A 26,539-nucleotide genomic window follows, 5' to 3' on the forward strand; every position below is an offset into this window, starting at 1 on the left:
TGTCCCACATTCCAACACAAAAGCTCACTGAACAGTGTGCGTGAGAATCGTAAGCAATGAGCTGTTACCTTCATAATCTTTATAAATTTAAGGAGCAGCCTCTCTCTGTCTTGCGGTTTCTCTTGTAGCATAATTATCGAACGGACCCTGTGAGGATGGACAAAAAAAACCAGGAAGAGCGACTTAACCCTTGAGCTGGATTCTGATCTGGCAATATCTATCACTTCACTTGAGTGGTTACTATCTATCAGGGACTGATCAATGAGGCTGAAAAGTTCCACACGTTCCTGTCCCGTTTCTTCTCTATAGAGCATAAGCAAATACTTTAATTCACAAAAACGCCAAACTAGAAGGAAGCTCTCATGCAGAGAGAGAGGTTATTTCCCATAGTGAATGTTATTGGACTGGCATCTCTCCTGTTGCTGTTGAAATGGACAGGTGTGGAAGAATTCCATCATTCCTGGATGCAAAGTGGATCTGCTTAACATCCTAATGGATTTAATTGCACTTAAAGGGGGCACCATTCTCTTTTGGTTTGTTACACAGGACATGTGAACAGCTAAGAAATCAATTTACTCAAGAGGCTGGTTTTCAGCTGCAGTTTTCACCCTTTATCAGATTGTTTATTTGAAATGGCCCCCTCATTTCTGCACTGACTTTGGTTTGAGGCAGGGAAGATGCACATGTGCACAGATGTATCAAGGTGTTTGTCTGAAGGGTCTTGGTGTTATTTGCGATAAAGCCTGGAGATGCAGCTGTCTCCAGAAGTCAGCAAGGTTTCATTTTTCTGTCACTCAGGATTCTTTGCAGAAGGTCAGGGGTCTAGTCCCAGGAGGAAGTGAAACTGCCCAGCAATAGCCCACAGGACAAAACCATCAAAACAAGCAGCCCCAGCCTGGTAGCACAGCTCAAGGAGAGTTTTCCTTGGCTCTAGGGACATTAGAGGTTAAGTTCTGTACAGTGGTTGTTGCTCTCATCTCCTTACCAGTAGGACATGTTATTAAAGTGCTCAGTGAACTGTGTCAGGTTGGGACTCTTCTCTTCATTTTGCTCTTTTGCCCAAAGCAAAACTTCTGGGATCTGGCAGGAAAGAGAAGAACAAATCATCAGTTAAAATAAAACATCTGTCTTTGGACTCCCCATCCTCCCCATGATTTACAGCCCTCCCCTGACACAAACCTGGCTTTCTTCTACAGCGACAACAGGTGTATGCCTAAGAGCTGTTAGAGAACAGCATCAGAGCATTTGTTAAAACCTCTCCCCCCTGCCGCCCAAGCCCCTGATCTTGTGTCTGTACCTCTATCTTGTAGAAGAGCTCGGCATCTAAGAGAGTCAGCTGCTCAGCTATTTCATGACTATGGAAATCATGCAAGGTCCCTGGCCTGTGAGAGACAAGGAGGGAAAGGAAAAGGATAATGAAACCATGACTGACTTTCCTTCCTTTATAACAGACTCTGGGAAGAGGAACGAGTGATGATCTCATTTTATCTCGTGAAAGTCAATGGAAGAGAGGGCCAGAGGTCCAATTCTTCACCTCTTTACATCAGCTGTGCTGCACCATAACTCCACTGAGGCCCCTGGAGTCACCATCAAATGGGTGTAACAGAGAGGAGAATCAGCACCAGAATTTTTTAAAATAAAACTTTGTCGGCAGAGGAAAAGAAAACACTCTACACCCAAATCACTTGTGGCATTAGCACCATTTCGACAGCAGGCTCCCATGTCAACCGCTTGACCTTTTTCCTCTTGATTTTTCTTTATCTTGTGTATGTGATGATCTTGATAAAAATATCAATTGGGGGAGCTCTGTACACCGACTCTCTAATTCTATAGTGAAGTCTAAACAACATGCAATTTCTCCTCTTCTGATCTAGAAGTGACGAGTGCTGCTTTCCAGCTTTTTGTGCTGGGAGATCATTTATACAAGACGATAGGGGATCAAAGTCAAAATGACAGATCCCTGCCCTGAGAAGCTTACCAGAGTGTCGTTCAGGCTCAGGATGGGGCTTGGAGTGTCCTATGCCTGAGACAGCCAAATTTTATGTTCTGCCTCATAGCCTTTGCTACAAGGCTTTTTAAAATCTGTTTCTCACGCTTCATTCCATGAGTTTGCCAGTGACTTCCCCTTGTCTCTTCCCTTGCAGAACAAAGGGATGGATGTCATTAGCTGAAGTCTCAGTGTATGTCAGCGCTATGCAGAAACGTTCACAGGGCTCCGGGAGATGACGAACTCTGCAGGGGTAACTGCTTTGCCCATGGGACACAGCCACTGTGTATATGCCTCACGTGCACACAGGGGATACTCATGGAGCTGTATGAAACATGTGCCTTAGAAAGCAAGACTGGACAGAGAAGAGCCCACGTGTGTTGGGTAGGGACAGATAAACAAAGAAGGGTCAGGAAAAGCATTCCCCTGCAAAACCAGAGGACAAAGCAAACTCTCTGACACTGCCCTGCTCAGCTTGCAGTAACAGGCAGATGCACGTCCCACAAACAGGACCAAAGTTTGATTAGGTGCAGGCTGCCTCACCTGGCTGCCACCCCCCGGGCCGCTAGAGGTTTGATTGAGTTGGCGTATCGCAGCATTTTTTTCTGATCCACTTTGTCCAGAATATTTTTGCGTAGCACTCTAGCGAGGCTGAGCTCTCCATTGCAGACTAGCCGGAACACCAGGTCCATCAACAGCTTTAGAATCTCTTCCGTCAATTCCACTAAGCTGAGACATGGATGGAAAACTCAGAGCACATGTCAGAGACGAGACATTAAAGATGACATTCCCCATTTACCTAGCACCTGTATTAAGGACTTCCCCTCTTTTATCACTAGAGATTAGGACAAAAATCAGAAATCAAAATTAGGGTGAGCTTCCCCCACGGAACTGAGCAGTGAAAAAACGTATTTTGCTGCTCTGACTTCCAGGCACCTGAGTAAGGTTATCGTCACCCCCATGTCCAGAAAAGGACACGAACCCTCAATTAGAATGGCCTGGCCTCTCAACACAGCACTATCAGATTCCCCAATCTGGCAGTTCTGGGCAGCTATCTCAGCAGCTCTTGGCACAGTGGGCTAGCCTTCTCATCTATACACTCACTCTGTCGCAGCTGCTGCTATGACAACCAGCCTCTCTGCGGAGACTGAAGCACTTACAGCTGGCTACTGGGGACTGCTCAATAGCATCTTATGCTGCACTCCTCCCTTGAGTATACACTGCGGGTCACCTCAGTAATCTTTCCCGCCTCCCCCACCTCCCTAAGGGACCAAAGTCCTGAGTCACTCTCAAACCAGGGACTCTTGCATGGAAGCACAAGGCAGCCGAGATAACTGCAGTGACTTGTCATTAGGGATGTCCCTAGAAATCAATGTATTTAGTGTTCTGCCTCAGACTCGGATCTAGGAGAGTTACCTCAGCACACAATCCAATTACTTTTCCCACAAGCATAACTGAATCCAGGCCATTCCAGTTCACCCTCTGGCCAACTTTCCCTTTCTTTCAAAGATTCCCCTTCTGATTGTTTATTTTTGAAGTCATAAGGAAGACCCAGAGAAGGCACCCTGAAAACGTGCATTTCCCAGCCAAGACCCCAAGTGCCCAGCCCTGCAGCAGTCTCACTGATCTGGGGAAGGAAGTTTCAAGTCCCCCCACAGATGTGGTTTACACAGTGGTACGGCTCCATTTTTATTACCTCCCGCCCAGGCCCCCAGACAAAGCAGGAGGGAAGCTCACCACAGCTCATCCACCACTCTCACCAACACGAAGAATGTGTTCTTGCTGACTCGCTTCTTAAATGTGTCCGGGAAGTGACAGAACTTCTCATACGTTGGCCTCAAGTTAAAGAACGAACTCAATCCAGACAGATGTTAGCTTGTCTGAGGAGTGCCCCAACAGGGTTTCCAACAGCACCACTGCTTTTTGCCATACCTGAGACCAGCACTCAATTTCTAGGAGGGACATGAAATACCGAGCAGTGTAGGCTGCACATAGCAGGAAGGGCTTCTCACCACTCGGTGGGTGCATTAACAGAGGGCGGAGGTGTTGTACCCTGAAACCATGATCTCTAAGGTGACAACTGAGTCAACTGCCAGTCCAACAAGTTACTGTCACCCCCCTTGGTCTCACTCTGGTATTTGGTCTCTCTTGTAACAGCACAGAGCTCAAGGCCCCACGCAGTCTCTCATTCTGTCAGCAGGCAGATGTTAGGGTGCTTCCGGTCACTTGCAGACAACACTGGTTGTTGAGGAGAGTTGATTGACCTAAAGAGTCCTGCCCAGTTCAAAGCCGGCAGGATGATGGCTGCAGTGGTTACTGGGGGGGAATGTCCGGAGGGACAACATGGATTGAGAAGACTTCTTCAACCAGACAATTGGGATGGGAAGGGAGAGGTGAGAGGAGCAGACAATAACCAATTAAAATGAATTTAAACAAGAGCAAAAAAAAAAAGTCTGGAGGGTAGAACTCCAGATTGTGGCTCTGAATTTCCAGCACCTCCTAAAAGTGAGTATTTCACTGCTGACCTCAACACAAGAGGCTCTGTGTCCAGTGTCCATTAGCCACAGCAGGAACAGCGGGACCATCATCTCTGCTGAAGATGGCAATGATGAGCTGCGACTCTGGACAGCATGACACCAGGCCCTGACATGCAGCTGCAGGATTAAAACCCATGAGGCATTTACATTGTGCGTCTTTAAAGTGCAGCACCTCAGTGTCAGTAGCAACGGAGGGAGTTATGGGACAGGAACCAAGGGAAGGGAATTCTAGATGTAATATTCAAGGAACAACCTCATTACAGATGCTTCTGTCAGCAGGTAAAGGGCCATAGCCACGATACTGGTACCAACAGCACAGCTCAGAATCATAGTGTGAAGAAGACATTCTCTGATGTGCTGCATTCTTGGTGGCAGAAAGGAGGTCTAAATATTGACAGAGTTTAACTCTCACTAGTAACTGCACAATCATCAATCTGCACACCACTTCTCTGGGTACAGCTGAGCAGCAGCTGCGAGAGGTGATTCCCAGCTCAGGTCAACATAAACATGCTAGCTCTGCTCAAGCTAGCATGCTAAATACAGCAGTATGGCTGCAGAAGTGACTCGGCACTGACTTGGGATAGCCCTCCGAGTAAATACCCAGGGGGTCAGGCGGGATTGCACTCAGGTGGCTAGCCCAAGCCCCTGCCTATGTGACTGCAGCCACACTGCTACATTTAGCACACTAGCTTGTGTATGTTTACCCATGCTGGGAATCACATCTCCCACCACTGTCCAGGGGCACTCCTCAGACATCATATACCTAAGAGGTAGGTAAATGTATCCCCATTGTACAGACGGGGAAGCTGTGGCACAGATCAGTGATGAACTTGCTCAAAGCCAAGCAGTGATTCAGAGCTGGGATTAGAACCCTGGCATTCCTGCTCTCAGTCTTGTGCTCAAGACCAATAAACCACGTTTGCCTTGATTTGTCCCATGGAGTTTGCTATTTGATTTGCACTGAAGTGAAGAGACTGTGCTGTCAACTATAAATTCCTGCTCAGGAGCTAATAGGGCGTGTGCCACCCACGTGTGCTTGAATATATTGCGGACTGCTTTGCCAACATGCTTTGGATTAGGCCATTCCCCACCCTGCCCAGTGCTCCGAGCCTTAGCGGGGGCCAAGCGTGTCATACTTTTGGAAGGATATCTGTACTGCAGCTTCTTGATGAGCTCTTCAGGGGTAATGAATGTTCTGTACGTCGTCAAAAAGGCTTCACAATACAGCACCAGATCTAAAGAGGAAGGCAATAAAACCTCAGTCAACTGTGTCTTCAGAAGGAAGCATGCTCTATACTGAATCCAACCTTTACTGTGTCTTTACAAAAGGAAAAAAATAGATAATAGGGAAGGCAAACTTCTGAAAGAACAAATTAATATCCAGCTTTGCAGAAACACCACAGTATTATTTTTTGCCAGCAGGTGGACCTAATGCACAAGAGCAATTGCAAAGTTCTCTATCCCATGGCTGTAACATACAGAGATTTGCTCGGAGCAACCACCTAGAGGATCAGCAAAAATCATCTCTCTCAGAGAAGAGGGTCTTTAATAGTAGGTCAAGCAAAAGTACAATAAAGCTCCTGGTGATGGGTCCTTAGGACCACTTTCACAGCATTACTGCTGATTTTGCAGAGACTGCAAAAAGTAAGGGCTTGTCTACACTACTGCACGTGGTCAATCTAAGATACGCAACTTCAGCTACGTGAATAACGTAGCTGAAGTTGACATACTTAGATCTACTTACCGTGTCTTCACTGCGGTAAGTCGACAGCTGACGCTCTCCCGTCGACTCCGCTTGTGCTCCTCGTTCTGGTGGAGTACCGGACTCGAGGGGAGAGCGCTCAGCGGTCGATTTATCGTGTCTATACTAGAGACACGATAAATTGACCCCTGCTGGATTGATCGCTGCCCGTCGATCTGGCGGTTAGTGTAGACAAGCCCTAAGACTATTTCCAACAAGGGGAAGAGTTAATACCACTGCAAATATTGGCCAGTAAGGGGTGCTAGAGAGCATATAGTATGCTGCTATGCCAAGGCATCTTCACAACAGGATGCCAATGGCTTTGTCTACAGCCATGGGAGCAGGAGATGGAATTTGAACATGAGAGTGAAAGGTGCATCTATAAAGTTAAGTGTGGAATGATGGCGTCACTTCATCGGGGAGAAAGTGGTAACAGTGGAGGCTAGTCCTTCTATGAACAGGCGAAATGAGTTTGGCAGTCTCAGCCCAAACCATCGCATTCTGGCCTGACTGATCATTTCTGTTCCAGAGAAGCTGTGACAGGAAAAGGAGGTTGCATGTTAGGACTGAAATACATTGGCAGATCTGGGGGAGAAGGACTGGTAATTACAGGTGAAGGTTCACTAGGGGTTTTAGGCCAGGGTCGAGGTGTATCAGCAGAGATGCATGGGAAAACTTCCACAGCACCTGCACATGCCAAGTTTCCCTCTAGCCAGGCATGTCACCCCCAGAGTTCCTGAGCAGTAATGTCAATTCATTGCTTTGTTACAACAGTTGGGGGGAATGGACGCATGACAATCTCTCCTATCTGTCTGCAGTGTTTCACTTGGCAGTAACCTGACACAGAAAGCTCCTTACTGCTGCTCCTAAATCAGTGGAGAGCTGCTGTCTTTCAGTTAAAGATGATCAGATATAATCTCTAAAGCAGGGCGGATGGGTGGTCATGTCAGAGGTGAGCTCTGTGCCTTGTTCAGCTGTAATCCTGCATCTGCAGCAGGCATGCACAGCCATGGGCACTTAGCTGGGCCCAGGTTTTATTCCTAAAGACCACATGTCTTCTTTTATCCCTTATTCCACTTAACTCTGCTACTCAAACCTAAACGGACAAGAAGCAGCAATAGGGAGTGGAGTTATATTTATTCTGGGTTCCCACCCATCCAAAAGGCATTGTGAGGTAATACAGCTGGTGTGCTCTGGCACCCAGGAAATTCATCTTTAAAGGAAAGCCTCTTAACCATACCTCTCTCTGCAGTTCAGCTGATAGATTTACAAGCCCTGAATTCTTCTTATCCTAAACTTAATTCATTAACCCTCTCAGTCTCCTAAACACTGGGTTAGTATAGCATAAGTTCTTCTGTTTTAACTTGCACCAACAATTTGGCACAGCATCAAAGGGTGAGTCTGCCAACTATTATAAGAAATACACTACACACCTCTCTCCCCCTCCCACTTCTCCATATCGATACACGGATAACTGCTAACAGAAGAGGCTACTGCATATCTAAAACACACAGTGATCTGCATTCATGAGAAGCGTACCAGACTCCTCACAGCCTCTTCAGATTTCATCATTTCCACACAAGTTGTCCAACATGTATCCGTCTAGCAATTAGCTCTCCAAAAACAGAAACACGGTGGAAGAGTCTGCTGCACCAAGGAAGAGCAGTGCTAAATTAGAGCTGATAAACAATCCATTCTACTTTCACCATTTTCTCCTACGCTTCAGGAAAGGTCAGGAATATTTCTGTAGGGGAAAGCATGTCCTGGCTGGCTGAAGGGTGCTGACTACCAGTCTCAAATGCCTAATGCTACAGAACAAATAGGGTTCATTTAAAAATGAAAAAAGAAAAGGAGTACTTGTGGCACCTTAGAGACTAACCAATTTATTTGAGCATAAGCTTTCATGAGCTACAGCTCACTTCATCGGATGCATCACAAAAGCTTATGCTCAAATAAATTGGTTAGTCTCTAAGGTGCCACAAGTACTCCTTTTCTTTTTGCGAATACTGACTAACACGGCTGCTACTCTGAAATCTAAAAATGAAAGATATTCCTCTTTAAAATGATCAAATATGAGGGCTGAGTGGCTCAGTGGGTGAGCGTATCTGGCTGGCAATCCAGGAGAACTTCCTCAGTTTAGGTCAGTGCAAATGTCTCACTTTCACTCTTTGGAAATGCTGCAAAGCCCATCTTTATTCACAGGGCTTGGGGAGGGACGGTTGATGTTTGGGGGAGCTGGATTTGGGGGGTTAACTGGATAGTTCAATTAAATATATCGTTAGAATTAGTGTAGCGAATAGAATGGTTAAAATTTGAGCATTCGGTGCTTAAAAATAAGCAAAGTGTTTAACATTATGAGATTCTGTGCTGTAAAATCCAAATAAATGAAAGAATCTCTCCACCCACGTCCCACTTTTATACATGATGACAAATCACCACTCAAGCTGGCATGATTGGTTGTAAGAGGATCAGGACTGGACCAGGAAGGATGCTCCAGCTGAATTTGAATTGCACTGGTAGAACAGTGCTGGGACAGCTCACCCAGTGCGTTTGGCTCAATCCCGTGATATTACTCACACTTCAATGCTAAGTTCACTCAAGTCATCCCCACCCCAACATTAAACTAAAGTCAATAGGTTACAGAGTACAAGCGTCACTATGAAAATTGAATCAATGGCACAATGTGCCATTCACAATTATTCTTCCCTAACTCAACGACATTCATTTGCAAGTAGAGTGATACCATGGCAATGGTGGCACTAGCTTGCACTGGGATGCCTCGCTCTGCAGAGCTAGACTCTGGACACGGAAGAGTTAAAAAAAACATTGCTGTTGAATTGAATGGTACAAGAGAGTTTATCCAGCTTTGCTCTGTTTCACCAGAGATAAACACAATCCCCTCTGCAACATTAATGCAGTCGTCCCCTTTGTCCACGTCTGCATATGGTAATACAATTGACAGGCAACACTACAGAGGTTCAGAGCACAACCAGAAAAAAGCCACACCAAGCTGCAGACTGCCAGCTTGCTCCCTTTCATTCACTGTACCTTTCCTGTCAGTCTCAGTCGCATGGACTAGCAAGATATCCCCGGATCCACCACGAACATCTGGCCCATCATCGCCCTGCAATGAGAAGAGAAACATGTTACACACAGGAGACTGAGCCCCCTTCAGCATGGTCTAATTCCTTAGTGCCTAAAATGCAGCACTAACCTGTACAGCCCGTCACATTCCTTGCAACTCTCACAGCAAAGTGTGAGCTGGGACAAGGTGTTGAGTACCAGGCCAATCCTGTGATCTAGTGGGAGCGTTCTGCCTGCCATACAGGGGGACTCAGTTTTGACCTGCAGTCTGGGTTACTCACTCCTTGGGCCAGGCTGGGAAGTGCAGCAAAACTAAATGCTTTGCCTGTGAGCAGACGGAAGAGAAATATTTTGTGCTGCTCACTGGTGATCACTCCAATGGCTATTAAGGAGCAGCAATAGCTCGTGATCATACATCAGAGGCAGTCTGTATGCATTATGATGCAAAGGGCGTAGAGTGAAAGCTGCACATTCAACCTTAACTTGGGCATTTCCTCACTTTTGAATATTTAACTGTGCAAACAGATGCTGTATTAATAATCTGGTGTGTTTAATTTTCCAGGTGTGCGTGGTGGGGAATGGGATTATAAAGGAAAGAGAAAAAGAGGGGAAAAACACATCTCCGAACTTTAAAGAAGGTGCTTCAGTCTCTAGAACGTCAAAGCTCGTTTAGTTTGAAAAAACTTCAAATAGAGCATGCAAATTCTATAATCTGGAATTATTTGGCTAGATGTCACCTGTCTGCTGCTATCTTTAACCAAATCCATGTGCTGGGAATAGAACTCAGGTGTCCTAGCTTCCAGTCCCCTGCCTCACCACCATACCAAACATCCTCTCCCCCTGTTGTACGTGTAGAAGTAGCACACTACTAAACTTATATAAAACTACATAATTCTTAAGGGCTTTACATGGAATATTCCTGCAGGGAAGAGACTGGAATACTACCTGGCTCTCTTGGACTATTTCTTTGCCACTCCAGTATACACAGCACTGGAAATACTCCTGATTTACAGACATGGAGCAACTGTGCCTAAGATGTGATTTTTCAGGTAAACTTCTGGCAAGGCTTATGAAATACCACTTAAAGAATGAATAATAGCTTCCAGCTCTCCTGCAGATCTTGGCTGTCCAAACAACACTCCCGTAAGTGCCAGTATACAATGATATATTGTTTCTGTTTTCCAGAACGGCCCCCTGACAGTCTGAAAGCTCCAAAGGCCTTGTATATTCCCTTGAGCCCTGCATCAGAAATAGCTTAGTTCAGAATATCAGCAAGCAAGTGTAGATGTCTGTCAATGCACTCAGGCCAGAAACCAAGTTGTTTCTCAAGTGCAGGAACAGCTATTTTGCTGAGTAGTTTGCATCTCTGAAGCCATTTAACAATTTGGAAACTAAATGCACTTAGTGCAACTTCCTGCTGGAGACTAATCCATATGCTAAGCCTTCATTCACACTTACAAATACAGCAACTAATCACCCTGACTACACACCCATGTTTAATTACTGTATTTATCACAGGCTATGTGTACACCGAGCTGCAGTGCAGGTTATCGAGTTATGAAACGTACAGCGCACCAAAATGTTGCACTCGAACTGCCCCAGGTGGATGCTGCTGGCGTGGATGAAAAGGTACCTAGTTCGCATTAACATGGTACCTAGTTCATGTAAAATTAGTCCTCTTTCAAACAGGACTATGTTAATGCGAACTAGGTACCTTTTCATTCATGCCAGCAGCATCCACATGGGGCAGTTTGAATGCAACAGTTTGGTGCTCTCTGCAATTCATAACTCTATAGCGTGCACTGGGGCCCAGCATAGACAAGCCCTTGGAATCTCAGCTGTTGCATTTCGGATGCTGGTACAGGCTGAAGAGGTGGAAGACACAAGAACGTGCTGGTGTTCAATGAGACGGCCCGTGCTTTGTTAATGAACTCATGGTCTGATGCCGATGCTTCCTTTCCATGCTGGTGTCTCATCTGCTTTCAGCACAGTTTACACACAAAAAGCTGCAACTCGTTGCTTCTGCAAACCAGTTTTTCCTATTAGCTTGCACAGAGGCTGACTGTTTGATTCTCTTTCTCTGCACTCATGGTCAACCAGATTTCATTAAAGCACAAACCAAGGAGCATGAAAGTGACTCTTACAGGCACCTACCTCCTGCTTCAATGTCAGCCGAGCCATAATTTCATTGTGGTCAATCAGGGTCAGCTCATCTACCTCCTCCTCTAGCGATGATTCCAAAGCATCCGGTGACTTCTGCCGCCTGGAAGAGAAGCAAAAGACCATCAGGATCATTAATCATATAGATGGCGAAGCAGAGAGCCAGGCCACATTGAGAGCACAGTGTCCAGGCCTTCATTAAATGGCCCAGAGAATACAGGAAGTCCGATACTCCCAAAGTCAGGGAAACCCCCTGCAAACAAATCTGAGTGTCGGATACTAATACTATGGCTTTTTGCATCCCTGGGAAAGGAGAAAGACCGAGGCTGATAAATGAAACTTTCAGGAACAGAGCACTTGTCCAGCCGGATTTCTGGCTATTAAATAGAATTAAACTACAGCATGCATGACTGCACACTTCAGCGTCTCCATGCACTGTCTGCCACATCATCCTTCATGTTATTACAGCACAAGAACCAGGAAGCCAAGTGATTCTGCAAACTTATGGATGTGGGAAAATAGACTGTCATGGCTGGAGTATCTCTTTAAATTAGTTCATAATCTGTTTTGCTGGCAGAGGGCTGAGACAACAAGCTCTCTCTCAGTTGGAAGACATGACAGAGGTTCTAACAGTTTCTCTTCCTGTGTTATACAGCTGCCTCCCTAGCTCCAAGGGGAGGTGCTCTTGTTGTATCTTGTACAGATTCCCCCTGCCTGGCTTCCTATAATACTATGTGAAAATCCTCCAAAGCCACCCCTACCCCAGTGTCTGACCACCATGGAGCAGTCTATATTTTCATCAGACACTAAGCTTAGTATGAGAATTGTTGTGTCGCTTCCTTCATTGCAATGATTAAAACCCTTAAAGCAACTGTCAACTTCATTGGGACAGAGACAAAAATTACTGTGTGTGTGTTGTACCAACATGCATTGCCTCTTTGTTTATTTAGAACAAGGATTTCAAAATAACGCAGAGCCTGGAAGGGATATAAACCCTCTTGCTTTCGGGTATGAGCTAATCTCTAACTAACAAGGTCAGGAAGAAACTTGCTTTGGGTAGGTAATTCTGTAACTGCCTAATACAGGGTTTCTTGCACCTTTTCTCAGAAGTAGCTGGGACTGGGCACTGTCAGAGACAGGATACAGGATTGGGCTGAGTGTCTGATCCAGCACAGCTGCTCCTACGTAGTGGCTGCATCAAGCACTGTGGGTTTGTTAAATCACCCTGCGCAGCCTGGATTTTCCTTGTTAGGTGGGATCTGTTTCTCATGAGACTGTCTAATTTAATGGGCTAAAAATCTTGACAATATAAAGTTTTCTGAAGGCAGAACATGACACGCGTGGCTTGTTTGGCAGTGGGTAGGACTAAAATAGCCCTGCTCAGGCATTGCTGTTTTGTGAGGCAGGGGGAACTGCAAGTTCAGGTCAGGCCCACCTCTCACCACCATCTCTGCTTTCTTTCCCAGTGGTGCTGCTATGCGAACTGGAGTCTTTGGGGTGGCCGTCTTTGATGGCGGGAGATTCCTATAAAAGAAAGAAGCTTTTGATCATTACATGGGATCCTGCAACCACTGGTCATCCCACACTCACAACCTGGCTGCCTCTAAATGGCCCTTTACTGTAAATTCCTATGGAGGGATTAAAGATTGATGCAAGTTAATGCCAAATGCCAGGAAAAAACAGATGTTAATTAGACAGAAAATTTGGGAGCATCTCTGGAGACTTTAATGTAATTATTTTGGTTTACTTTTAAGGTTGTGAAATTATGCTGATAGTTACAAATCACAAGTCAGCTGTTGACCTGGATCTTGAACTCCCCCCCCACACTTTTTCAAAAGACCTTGCATTTGAAATGTACTTCCCTTCTACTGAATTAAATGCACTCTGCAAGACAGCTCTAAACTTTTCACTGCAACTCCTCTTCCTCTTCTAATTCCTTCCTAGTTATAGCCCCCAAAAGTCCCACTTGTCATAATGTGTGGATGTAAACTACCTTCCCTCCCTCATCTCTCCCATCAGAGGAGGTTATGCAATGATGCTCAACTGCTGTGGAAATGATGCTAATGTTTAAAAAAAAAAAAAAAAAAAGAGCAATCTGAACATAAGGCATATAATAGCAGGCATACAGTTCAAAGCAAATAAAGATACACCTTAAATTAGCCATTTATTAAGGAGGACAATAGCTATGAAAGGTAAATGGGATTATTAACTTTACAGTGCTGTAGCTGAGAGCTATTTAGCACTATGCTGAGTGATCCTTGGAGGTTCAACGTATCAACCTGAGAGGATTCAAAACACCTTTCTATCAGAATCACCCTAGAAATTTTACGGTCAAGCCTGGGATTTTTATGTATCTGCAAAGTTGTGCTTAGTTACATATAGCGAGAAATGTTATAAAGTCTTATTTCACTGTTAAGAACTAGCTGGATGATACGAACGAGGAGCGGGAATTGCCGGATTGTCAGAGGTGTAGACAGAAGGGAAATGGTAGAAGCCTCATTACTTGAGATATTTAAAACTAGACAGGAATCAGCGCTAGATCGTGTACTCCAGAGAACGATCCCACCTACGCAGAGGAGTGGACAAGACAGAATCTCGCAGATCTTTGCCTTCGCTATTTTCGACAATGTAACAGGAAGATGATCAGTGGCACCAGAACGCTTTTTATAGTGGGGGTGCTGCGTCCCCCCTGACCCCTGTCCAGGCCCCCCCAGAGCGGACTCTGGGAATGGGGGGACCTGGACAAGGGTAAGGGGGCTGAGGCTGGCAGCCGGGACCCCGGGCACAGGGCCATGAGCGGAGCCCCATGCGAAACCTGAGGGTTCTGCAGCACCCCCCACGCCTATAAAGATGATACCCCCGTGATGTGATTTACCCTGTCTCTTGCAGGAAACAGCTAAGATGAGCCCTGTGCAGAGGAGGAGGAAAGGGTGAATAGACTATATCAATCACTTACTTTATGTCCCATGGGTGATGAAAAAAGATGGCATTTTATAAACACAAGACTTGATTTTAAAGAAGCCAAAGCAGTTAAGAATATTAGTAAAGAACTGGCACTGCCAAAGATGCAGCACAAGTCAAGGCTTGTACCTTTCCAGAAAAAAAACCACCAGAAAACCCAACCCTCGTGCACACAGCCCTAAACAAACAGCAGAGCACGCTGAAGCAGCATTAAAGGAAAAGCAACCACTATGTTCTTAAAAACATTCACCCAAAATCTCTGAAGCCAAGCAAGCACCATCTGCTCTCCATCCACATTGAGATTCCCCTCTAGAGAGGAAACCAAAACAGACAAGCAGAATGGCCCACCATTAAAGCATTACATTCAGCAAAACACAGAAGCACCACAATATGCAGGAGAGACTTATAAAAAGCATGTTATGCTTTGCATGAACTCAGCATGCACCAAGCAGCCCCTTCCCGTTTACTTACTCCTTCAGAGTGAGGGAGTTCCCCGTTGCTTTGGCCAGAGGAATACAGATTGACGTATTCACCCTCACCAGCCTCCTCGCTGGCGTTTTCACTCTATGGGAGACAGGATGAAAGGAAATGTGTCACGGTGCCCCCGCGCCCAGCACTTAACCCTAACAATGTGTGCAAGTGAACGTGCCTGGCCCAGGCCCTGGCAAGAAATCTCTCCCCACCCACTGGCACTAAGGCTGGGAACCTTTCCTCTGGCGCTGATGGAAGGCTGCCACCACTTTCTTCTGGCTCTGTACTTTCACTGAGATAATCGCTATTTCCCAATTCACAAGGTCTATCCAGAAGGCCAAGAGGTATGGCAATCAGCAGCAGGAGAGCAGTGCAGATTGGTTTGAGAGAGCTACCATGGAAGCCAACTGTTGGAGATCACAGTGTAGCCAAATGCAGACTTCAAAAAATTACAGATGCTGAACATTTATAGTTTAAAACAAAACCACCACAATGGGACCTAGTACACACTCTATGGCCTGCCACAGTAATCATGGCTTGACTTGCAGTGTAGATAAGACCAGACTGCATTCCCAAAGCATGCTATATAGCATAGGATTTTAGCATAGCTTGGAAATGTCATTGAAAACACAGCTCAGACCATACCTATGAATGCAAGACAAAAACCACACTGGGAGGTCGGGTGGGGACTGTGTTGTAGGAAGGTCCCACAACAAGGAAGATGCAACAGTGTAGTTAGTTAGGAGTGAAGAATCCAAAAATCAGTTTCTCCTTTGCTTACTTGACAAGCCCTGAATTTAGGAAGGTTCTCCCCCTACAGTCAGAACCACAAAACCAGTAAAAAGAACAGGAGGACTTGTGGCACCTTAGAGACTAACAAATTTATTTGAGCATAAGCAAACCAGTAAAGTGCCTGATCTCAGCTTTTCTGTGGGAAACAGAGACTCTTGAATTCTAGTCTTTACAGGCAAGTGAAAGAGGAACTGCTTAGTTTAAAAATGTAGCTGCCACGCACAAGCCTCCACATCTGTTTTATTAACAGATCTGGAACCTTAAACTAGCGTTGCCAAAACAGATACCGTTCTCCAAACAGATCATCAGGCTAACACCTCTGGCTGAGCCAACCAGTGCCTGATGCTGCCCATTCAACTGTGTGCACTCTAACCAGCTATGAAGCTCAAGCTGCTTGCAGTCAGAAGGGGGTTTGGAGAAGCCCCCAAATCTGTTGCAGATTAGAGAGGACAGTAAGCAGTTATAACGCACTGAGGCCCAGTCCAGAGGCTCATCATTAAGGCAGGGGTGGAGAGCCTAGAGTAGCAATCACAAAAGCCTGAAGTTCTCACAACCAGAGTGCGTATGAACCAGGGGTCAAGAACTACTGTGTTAAACAGATTTATGTTAAAAAGCTCTGCCTCTCCTTTCTTCAAACTCACACCACGATGCTCCGAGGCAGCTACAGCTATTTCTTTACCTCTCTCTTTCACCACCAGTTTAACATTTAGGGAGAGTTTCCAACCTGCCTGTTTCTCTCATTACTTGTGACCTTCACTTTTATATCAAACGATCTCTCTGCCCACACACAAAGAAATAACTTTAGCTCACACCTGGGTTAAGGTAAAATGTGTATTAAAACAAGTGACAGTTCTTTAAAAACACATCCTTGCGTTAAGGTGCATTATCTCTTTGGATATTCTCACCGAAGATGTCTGGAGAGAATCAGTGAAAGAGGTTTCAGAAGGAAGGCAGACAGGAGCATTCCCGTTAAAGCTGCTCTCCTGAGAAGAGGAGTTTGGCACATCCACAGTGCTTGGTGACTGGCTGGCTGTGGTTGGCACGGCTAGGTCAGAGCTCTGAGATTGATGGACAAGTGGAAAAGGCGGGGTGGAAGAGGAAGAGGAGGTAGAAGAAAGAAAAGGAGGAATGGAAGCTTGGTTGTGAGGCACAAAATCCTGTGAGTAGGACCTAAACACAGATTTGTACTACAGGATGCAAAATGAACAACATAAAAACAAGGAGGATGGGAAAAAGAGACAGACAAAAGAAAAAGTAATTAGATTAATAGTAGTTTAGCAGTGACAGCACAAGGTATTTCTAACAAAGGCATCTCTTTGTTGAGAGGCAAAACTAAACGGAGACAGCATTATTTTATCATCCACATAGGAGAGCTGGAATCACTAACTGGGATATCTGCCAGGTTTTCTCTAGGTGAGGCATGTTCCTTTTAGATTAGCAGGCTGCTCATCTTACTGAAGACAGGGAAAGGGGACAAATGGAGGTCTTCGGTCATTGGTGGAAGGGAGATTCTGGCTATTTTTGTACAAATAATGACAAAAGCTGCACCCTGCCAATCATGTGAGCTGGTGAAGAGAGACACAGGCATACAGATACCATGATGAGGAGAGAGGTATAAATACCTAGATAGAGAGAAGTATTCTATGTGTATATTACTTTTCTAATGGGTTTACATGGGACATATACTTAAGAGGCTGTTTGCTGCAACCATATAATTTAACAGCTATTGTGAAAATTCTGCTCCGTAGATCTAGAACCATGCAGAACACAGAGGAGAATGTCTAAATATTGTCTTCAAAGTTATGCTGAAAGATAGGTTAAGTTACAATCACAGATGCCATTATTCCTTTCCACTTGAGAAGTACTAATTGCCCTGAGGAGCAATGAACTCTACATTAAAACCAACCTCTCATTCAGTGGCTCTCAGAGAGTCTACTGGGGACGAGATGAAAGGAAATACACAGTCTACATGAAACTCTATTGTGCCACACGTCCTTGCTTTCAGACTCTTACCCAGACAGTACTGAATGGGAGTAAGGTGCAGGGAGTACGCCATGCCAAGAGAGTTACAAGAAAACCCTCACATATCACTACCTTTGTTACTGGTGAGGAGTGCAGTCAGGATGACTCAAAAGCAGGAATTTAAATAATGAGGCAAATGAGGCTAAATCTGATGGTTACGGGTGTATTTTAAAATATGCACAGGAATGTAGCCAGGAAGCCTGAAGGAAGAATCAAGTCATCCAAAAAGCTTGGGGGAAGCTGTTGTACATGTTGCTGACAATGGACTTGAATGCACTGCATAAGCAGATTTCAGAGTAGCAGCCGTCTTAGTCTGCATTCGCGAAAAGGAGGACTTGTGGCACCTTAGAGACTAACCAATTTATTTGAGCATAAGCTTTCGTGAGCTACAGCTCACTCTGATGAAGTGAGCTGTAGCTCACGAAAGCTTATGCTCAAATGAATTGGTTAGTCTCTAAGGTGCCACAAGTACTCCTTTTCTTTTTGCATAAGCAGAGTGCTTTGTTACGATTTTCTAGAAGTGCAAATACTGGTTCCTGAAACCAGGCTGGATAGAAATGCTGCTACACTACGAGAAAGGGGCCAGGGGGAGTGATCTCTCAAAAATTTAAACCAAGCTTTTTTCACGATCAGAATTTCAACAGCCCACCTCAGTGCTTAATAGATGATGCGTGAACAGATCATAAAAACAAAGTCCACCACCTGAAGCAGGGTGATAGCATTTGGATGTGTATGTTTCAGTCCTTAGCTTTATTTTTCATCTTGGAAACATTTAAATGTACAATGGCAGTAAATTCTAAACCAAGGAGAAATCAAGACATGCCTCAGACCAGGGCCTGACTATTAAAGCTTTACCACTACAAAGTGATAATGAAACAAAATGAAAAGGTCAGTAGCTAGATTTTACCTTACTCCTTGAGTAGTTTCTCCTTCTTGTCTTGTGTGTGGAGCCTGAGCTAGTCTCTGTGTTTCCAGAGCCTAGACTGAATCGCAAGACACCACAGACAGGAATAGAGGGGGAGTGCTTTGGAAACAGAGTTAAAAAGACTAGACCAAAAAAAAAAAAAAAAAAATACAAAAGCAAATCCTTCCCACATGCATGTAGCTAAGAGGAGTCCAGCTCCAGGGCCTGCTCTTCTCCCTTCCTACCCATTTCTTTACAAATGTCAACTTTTGGTGTGTCCTTAGCAACGCTGACAGGTCTAATCTCCATATTTACTTTCATCTGTCTGCATAAAGGCTCCACTTTTATTCATTTTCACTTGCCTGGCACAAAACGCTAAATCCCTAGGAAGCCTCCAGGCTCATGACATCATTCTGGCTCAGCAGATTGATTCTGCCTGCCCTGTCCTCCTGATATTTCATGATCTCACTGGTGTTAGCATTCTGATAATGCCACATGCTCCAGGCTAGTCTTCAATTAGGAAGGGGAGCAATGTGAATGGGGAACGTGGACTAGCTACCAAATACCCACAATGAAAGGCAGCTCAGCTGCACTTTTAACACTGTGATCATAACAATGGAATTTCTCTGCTCCAATTAAAGCAAATCTTCATCCCAACCATGACCTGTGTCCCAACTAACCCATCTTTTTCCTCCTAGGGAGCCTTCCTCAGGATGGACTTCCTGCTGCTGCAGGGGACAGGAGACTTATACACAATACAATTATATAACTTTGCACTTACATAGTACATTTCATCTGAGGATCTCAAAGTGCTTTGCAAAAGGCAGCTATTATCTCTCATTAAACAGACTGGGAAACTGAGCACAAAGAGGTCCTAAATGGCTTGACCACAGAGAAAGTTAGCAGTAGGGTTGGGAGTAGAAGCCAGGCCTCCTGACCTTCAATTGCCCTGCTCTAATTACTAGACAATGCTGAACTCAAAATCAGACTCATTTATTTCTATAGCAGAGGGGGTTTATGAACTATCATTTCATCTTTGGAGATGAGCTTCAGAGTTGATTTAGGTCGTAAGTGTAAGGAAATTGGTAGCACAAATCTAATCCATTTTGGACAGAGCAAAACATTCATAGTACAGTACCGGCCCCGCGCCAACCGGACTATAAACCGGAATTTCAATGCAGATCAGAAATGCCAGTTTATAGAGCTTTCTGGTTGGTGAAGTGTTGGATAAAACAGCTTTTACCGTACTTGACAAAACTGGCAGGTTTCCCTTAGGCCTGGGCTAAGTCTACCACAGTGTTTCTCAACCTTTTTGATATGAGGGATCAGCTTGCTGCCTTCCTAAACAGCGTCAGGGAGCGCTCAGGGTCCAGGGCTGGCCCACAGACTGGTCATTGAGAACCACTGCTCTAGAGGATCAGTGTGCTGCACCGAGGCAGGCGGAACTGGTAGATGTCGAGGGTTGAGAATGAGGCATACTATGAGGGCTTGTGAAGGAAGCTTGCACAGTGTCTGTCTCAACTGGTTTAAGACAGATATTAGTTTCAATTCAAAAGCACTTTAGTGCCCAAATATACATTAGATTCAAAAATTGGGATGGATATGGGTTAATTAATACAGACCAAGTTCTGTACTTAATAGGTCTCTCTTCTCTGTCCTCCATAGCCCCGTAAAACGTATCTCGGGGTTTGTAGATGTTACTGTAAAACATGGTATCCAAGAAACACACAAAATCTATTATTACATGATCTTTACAGGATACAAACAAGAACTCAGCTTGTTGCTATGAAGCAGTGCAGGGGACCCTCTGTAGGCTGCCATTAATTAACCTTGCCTAACAATTTTGGGATACTGGGTCTTTTACAAAACAATCCAGCAAGGCCCCTCCTTTTTGCTACATTTCAGCCTGCCTGTGAGCAGCTCTGGAATTCAAACTATGCAGTCATGCTGGGACAAGAGCCAAGCATGAAGCGTACTTTTAAAGGGGGAAAACACCCAGTGTTTGAATTACTGTTCCATATGGTTCCCATTTCTGCTAATCTCCAGCCTAGCACACAGCTGCAGCATGGGCTGCTACAATGACTTCAACAGGGTCTGAGCACTAGAGATTTCTCCTAGAAACACGGCTGCTCTTTTAAAACCATACTGACTGGGAGTGGGGGGAGAGGAGAGTCCGTTCACTCACCAGAATTGCAACAACAACAACAACAACAACAAAAATCACAGCTGAGAGTTCATCTTGGAAACTGGTTAGGGCTGGTTGTTCTTCCCATTTCTGAGAGGCTTCTGCAGGGTCAGAAAGACTTTGGCTCTGGCTGCATTGAGACAGACTCAAACTCCACAGCTTTGCTTGCTTTTAAGCTGAATACTTCCAAATAATCTTCAGGGAAGCCAGAAAGCATGCAGTGTGCACCCTGAGCCTTTGGGAAGAGCATTTAACTCTCCCCAAACTCATACCATGCTAATGCCAGGCTGCCTGAGACTAGTACTGCTCCAGCACAGCCTCCCAAGAGATGCTGCCAACTACCAGCACTAGAAGAGTTAGCACCAATGTGCAACTCTACCGTTATTCCCTAAAATGAAGTTCCGGCCCAGGTTTATTTGCGTCTCTCTCCTCACTAGGCATGGATGGGTTGCTACAGAAAGCCAACACAAGTGAAGTCCTACATACATTCACATGTATATTCAGAAATTGTTTTGGGGAGGCAGTTTAATATTTCTGTGGTCCTCAATTAAATTAGGCCAGAGAAGACTATGACGTGCTGTGCATAACACAGGTATAAGGAATCCCTTCTCCCCCACCTGTCAGTGCATTCATGTATCATCTGCCATTCTGGAAGCACTACAATGAGCACTGGGTTTGAGACAGGAGTGGTCTTATCTCACAAGGACAATAGGGAGCAAGCTTGCCCACACCTGAAAGCTTACCTGACACTAAAATCATTTCGACTCAGTGTCTTGTTTTTTGTGGCAGGACTTCAGGAATTGCATCACTGAATATTTCCAACTGTTTGCGTCGATTTTTGTCCGGGCTGCAGAAGGGACTGGGGGACACCACTGTTAAAACCACATCTTTACACCATTAATCTCCTCAGAGTCTCAGGGTGTCCCAGTGGACAGGGCGGCTATAAACATTACCTTGGATTAGCGGCCAGCAGATGAACCCACTATGCATGTATTGCAGGTGTGATGTTGCTCTACTCCTACTGGGGAGGTGTGACTACACACAGCAGCCAGGACAGGGTGTTTACAGGTCCCTGTTAATTGACGCTGAGATGTAGTCATCTACATCATAAATCCAGAGCTGGACTCAATTAATCGGCTGACAGAGCATTTACAGCATCAGTAGTCACACACACTGTTCGCCTTCCCAGCAACAGCCTTGTTAGCAACCCAGCTGAGTTCCCTTGCAAGTTTATCCCGACTCCGCTCTACACCCACCAGGTCAGCCAGAGCCCGGTATTTTTAAAATATGAAGCTGTTACAGATCTTCTGATCCTCTCTGCTACGGCTAGTTCCAGACTGCACCGACTATTAGCTAGAACTGGACACCCAGCTTCCACGGCAGCCCCCCATGTTTAAAGAGCAATGGGCCTTATACAAGGCTGCTGTGCCCTAGATTGCAAACGCACAGCGAAATACTGGAAAGAACTTCTTATCTCCCGCGGCAATACCGGAGCTCCAGTTAATCTTGGTAATGAGGACGGAAATGCTCCAACAGTGAATGGTTCCAAACTCTGCCACGAGCAAGGCAGTGGCCCCTTCTGCTTGAACATGTCTCCGCACAGCCTCTGCCCTGGCCACACAACTCACCTCACTCTTTTTAAATGCTGAGTAGTGTAGCAGATGAATGGCCCAAGTTTTTTATTCCCCTGTGTGGGTGGCCTCCATGCTAAATTGAGAGAGAACACACAAAAGCAAAGTTCTGCTTATCTAGAGCTGGGTTTCTAATATCTCCACAAGGAAAATATGGGATAAATAAAAACATTTATAGGCCCCACTGACAGTGCTACAATCCTGGCTTCTCTTTGTAAGCCTCATCAGCAGTGCTATGGTGCTGGTTTCTCTTTGCAAACGCCATCAGCAGCGCTAATTTCACTTTCTTCTGAAGCTATGAGAACACAATCTGATGCACAGACACAGCATTAATGGTTGCAATGTAAATACCACCACCAGACACAGCACATAGCTTTTTACAAGGCAGAGCTTGAGGCCTCTGCACAGGAGAGGCAGAAATACGACTTCTAGAGTGGAATGGAGTTTATATAGCAAAAGAGGGCTGCACTTAACTATATCTGCTGAGCAAGAGGTATGATTCCAATTTTATGCACAAAACTAAGCCACTGGCGGACGTGGTTTTCACAGGCAAGACTCAGTGATGCCAGTATATCACAGCACTATTAATACATCATGCAATCCTGCTGTGGAAATACATATAAAAGCAGAAGGGAAACAAAACAGGAAAAGCAAAACAATGCTGAGAGATTGACAGGTGATTGCACGCATGCAGATCTTTTTTCAAAGTAATGAGTCAAATCCCGTTTAAGTCACAAGTGAATTGAACATGATCTAATTCTAGTCCCCAACAGATAATTTTTTGCATCACTGAATCACCATATCACTCTGCACAACTGGCAGTCTCCGCTCAGGACTCAAGTAGCGGGGAGTGTTGTAGATCAGAACTGAGCGCTATGAGCAGAAGCAATGGGAGGAGCAGGGGAGAAATGTACACTGGATACGCCTGACTCTAAACACTCATAGCTGAGCATACAAGAACACTAAAGAAAAAAAAAATCAGCTGTTGAGAATTTTCTGTGATCTTGCTCAATTCACCAAAGAACTTCTAGAAGTAGTGACAGCTGAGTACTGAACTGCAGCGTTTCCATAGGGAAACTATTTGCACTGTCTGCAAGAGTTGAGAAGCCAGTTCAGTTTCTAGAAAGGTATTTGAACTTTTCTCACTTTTAAAAACAATTTGAGAGAGACATGTAATTTCTCCATAGTCAAGGATGAAGACAGTTTTCCATTAGATGTACATACAAGTACAAGTCTGCTGAACCTGCTGCAATTGCAAACAGACACTTGAGTAAGGAAAAATTACCCAGTAATTGGATTTGTTTGAAACCTTCCTGCACTGTTCAATGGAAAACACGCTGACACACAGTGGTGTACCTTGTGTCTCCGTTGATTTCGGATATGCTCACCATTAGTGCTCCTATGCATCATTCTCCAGCGGCCAGGAAGCAATGAGGCTTGAAGTCTGCCATTCAAGACACCAGCCCACCCACTTCCAGAATCAACCAAAGAGATGCTGAAACAAAGGACAATACCCACCTCTACAAGAGTGAAGGAGGGTGAACTGCAGGAGGAAGGACAACTACAGCAATTACCAATTTCCTATTGTACACCTCCTTTTCTACCATCTCGCAACAGAAAACAGCCCAAAAACAAGAGATGGGATTCCTTAACAAGACATTAACCAAACAATCTAGTTGAGACTAGTCCCACCAATGCGACTTGTGACTGTGACTCTCCAAAGTGTGGGTAAGACTGTGCAGCAGATCCTTATGATATCAACCCATATTACAAACAGCACCTCTGTGGGTGGAAGGTCAGACCTGAACCAGAATTGGTGGAAAAAAGACTTGATCCACTCTGGATCTGCCTCTATCCAATAAGAGCCATTACCCCTGCCACAAATTCCTGCAAAGAGGGGCAAAAACAATGATAGCAGATTTTAACCCAACAATGGAAAAAATCAGGCCTCTGGAAAACTGTTTCCCTATGGAACACATTAAAAAGTATAACAGAAAGGGAGAAAAACCCTCAAATTCTCTGAGGCCCCAACTAACGTGAGAGCTGGAACTGAAGGGAATTATTCCCTCCCCTAGCAATGCTTCGAAATGGGGAACCCCTGGCCAGTTCAAACATACAGCTTCGGTGCTGCTCAGGTAAAAGGGAACTAACTCTCACCCCAGTCACCACAAAACCTTCATTAGTCTGGCTGTAAAAGAAAAAGCCCCTTCAAGCTGTAGCCTCCCCATCGTTCCCAGACAGCCAGAATACTGGTTACCAAAGGGCTCACAGGCTGATCTGCACGCCTCCAAAGAAAACCAAAATCCAAACTCTAATAGAAACTAGGAGAGGTCCAGCGGGTTCCTTCAAACACTATAAAACCACCAAAGAAAAAGCAGCCCTTCCTACAAATACGCGGACCACCACTTCCTGCAAGAGAAAGGTCAGCATTCTCACTGACTTATGGTCTTGGCCCTGCTCTGGGGACTGTCAAATAGACCAGAGTAAAGGCTGGGCCTTAGCCTCTGGTGAAAAAGCAATGCAAAAAATGCCACCATCAGTCAGTCAGTCACAGCATGCTCCTCAAGGAAGTTATCCCTCTCCACCAAACACCCAGGGGTCTACTGGAGAGGTACTTGTCAGAGGTCTAGGATGCCCCCTGCAAAAGTGTTGGGGGCAGGCACAAAGGTGTTGGGACAGAAAAAAATCCCCAGACACAAAAGAGGTGGCTTCCCTTTCTTGTGAACAAAGCCCCAGCTCTGGGAGACATCTGCCCTGCTAATTGGTACTGTTTTGGGAGGCTGCAGGCAAGCGAGCATTGGTACAATGAACAGGCATATCATGTAGCTGAGGTGAAGCAGGAGAAGAGATCCAGAAAGCAAGCTGCCGTGAAACTTACAAAGGGGAAGGGCTAATGAAACCCCAAAGGCTTTTATGGAGGAAGGGAAAAGGGAGACTACAGCATAGCATTCCTCACAATCACAACCAACCAGCCTGACCCTGAAACAGCAGGGCATCCCGACCCTGCCTAAAGTGCTTACCTGAAGGGTCTGTGTTTGCAAGCCAACTTTCCTTACCATGGTGGGACCCCAAATCATGCAGCCCTGGTGAAAGTGGGAGGAGAACAGGAAAAGGAGGGCAGGGGGGAAAGACAGCTGTCACAGAGGAAAGAAGAAAAAGGTTCCATGGTCTGCCTGACAGGTAGAGTACCACTCTCTCCATCAGCAACTAGGGCTGATCCTGACTAGGGTCAGGATAGAAGCTCAGACACAGACATCAGTGGAAGCCTGTGGCTCAGACGTGACCCCTCCCTGTACAGCTGAGAAAAGGTTTCAGAAGCTTTGTCCATTTTCCCCTAATGCATTTCAACATCTGCTCCATCTGCAATCAAATGCTGACGTGGAACCAGGTCCAGGAGCAGGGAAGACAGCTGGCTAGATGGTGTGGCTCAGACACCTGTTTGGGTGTCCACTGCTTTCTCCTCCTTTTCTGTTTATCAGATGAGAAATAGCCGTGAACAAAGAGGAGGGTGATTAGAGCTAGGGAGTCCAAGTGCACTCCTTGCTTCCAGGTTAAGGCGCCTCAGTCACAGGAGGAAGTGGATAGGTGCTGATGCCTTTATAATGGCCATGAATAAGGATTCTGCTCTGTCAAGACATTGTCTCTGTAGGTTTCAGGATGAAGCGAGGTCCCATCCCTGAAAGAGACTCTACAGGATCCACTTTTCTTTAGTAACAGAGGATGAATTTAGACAGGGTTAGCAGTGAGACAGCACCGTCGGTGAAGAGATGGAAGCACCACACAGGAACACTGAGTGAAGTCAAACCTTCACTTGTCTGACATCTGTTCTGCTGAACTCACGGTGAATCAGGCTGCTCACCCAAAGGAACCGAGTGAAAGAGAGACAGGGGCAGCAATGGCCCTCAGGCATACCCTATCTCTAGGCTTACACCACCACTGCCCTTACTTTCCTAAAGCAAAGATTCAATCTGGGTGTTAGGTCAGTTCTTGGGCTCTTACCGTTCTTGTCTAGCCTCCCATTCTGGAATGTCATTTTCACCATACAATGTCCAGTCTCCTTCAGT

General features: G+C 45.4%; 1 protein-coding gene across 1 annotated transcript in view; it reads right to left on the bottom strand.

The window, feature by feature from the left end:
* The window catches only part of RAPGEF1 (Rap guanine nucleotide exchange factor 1), a 119,949-nt gene that overhangs the window by 6,978 nt on the left and 86,432 nt on the right, over nucleotides 1-26,539 (bottom strand). Inside the window, exons 13-23 of the mRNA XM_073314829.1 lie at nucleotides 16,639-16,920; nucleotides 14,942-15,034; nucleotides 12,945-13,033; nucleotides 11,504-11,612; nucleotides 9,314-9,389; nucleotides 5,675-5,759; nucleotides 3,725-3,817; nucleotides 2,531-2,716; nucleotides 1,298-1,382; nucleotides 986-1,080; nucleotides 69-147 (exon numbers count right to left, since the gene is read on the bottom strand). Of these exons, the coding sequence (XP_073170930.1) occupies nucleotides 69-147; nucleotides 986-1,080; nucleotides 1,298-1,382; nucleotides 2,531-2,716; nucleotides 3,725-3,817; nucleotides 5,675-5,759; nucleotides 9,314-9,389; nucleotides 11,504-11,612; nucleotides 12,945-13,033; nucleotides 14,942-15,034; nucleotides 16,639-16,920 (1,272 nt within the window). The remainder of the gene's footprint in view (nucleotides 1-68; nucleotides 148-985; nucleotides 1,081-1,297; nucleotides 1,383-2,530; nucleotides 2,717-3,724; nucleotides 3,818-5,674; nucleotides 5,760-9,313; nucleotides 9,390-11,503; nucleotides 11,613-12,944; nucleotides 13,034-14,941; nucleotides 15,035-16,638; nucleotides 16,921-26,539) is intronic.

Source organism: Lepidochelys kempii, chromosome 16 (assembly GCF_965140265.1).
Source record: "Lepidochelys kempii isolate rLepKem1 chromosome 16, rLepKem1.hap2, whole genome shotgun sequence".
Taxonomy (NCBI): Eukaryota; Metazoa; Chordata; order Testudines; family Cheloniidae; genus Lepidochelys; species Lepidochelys kempii.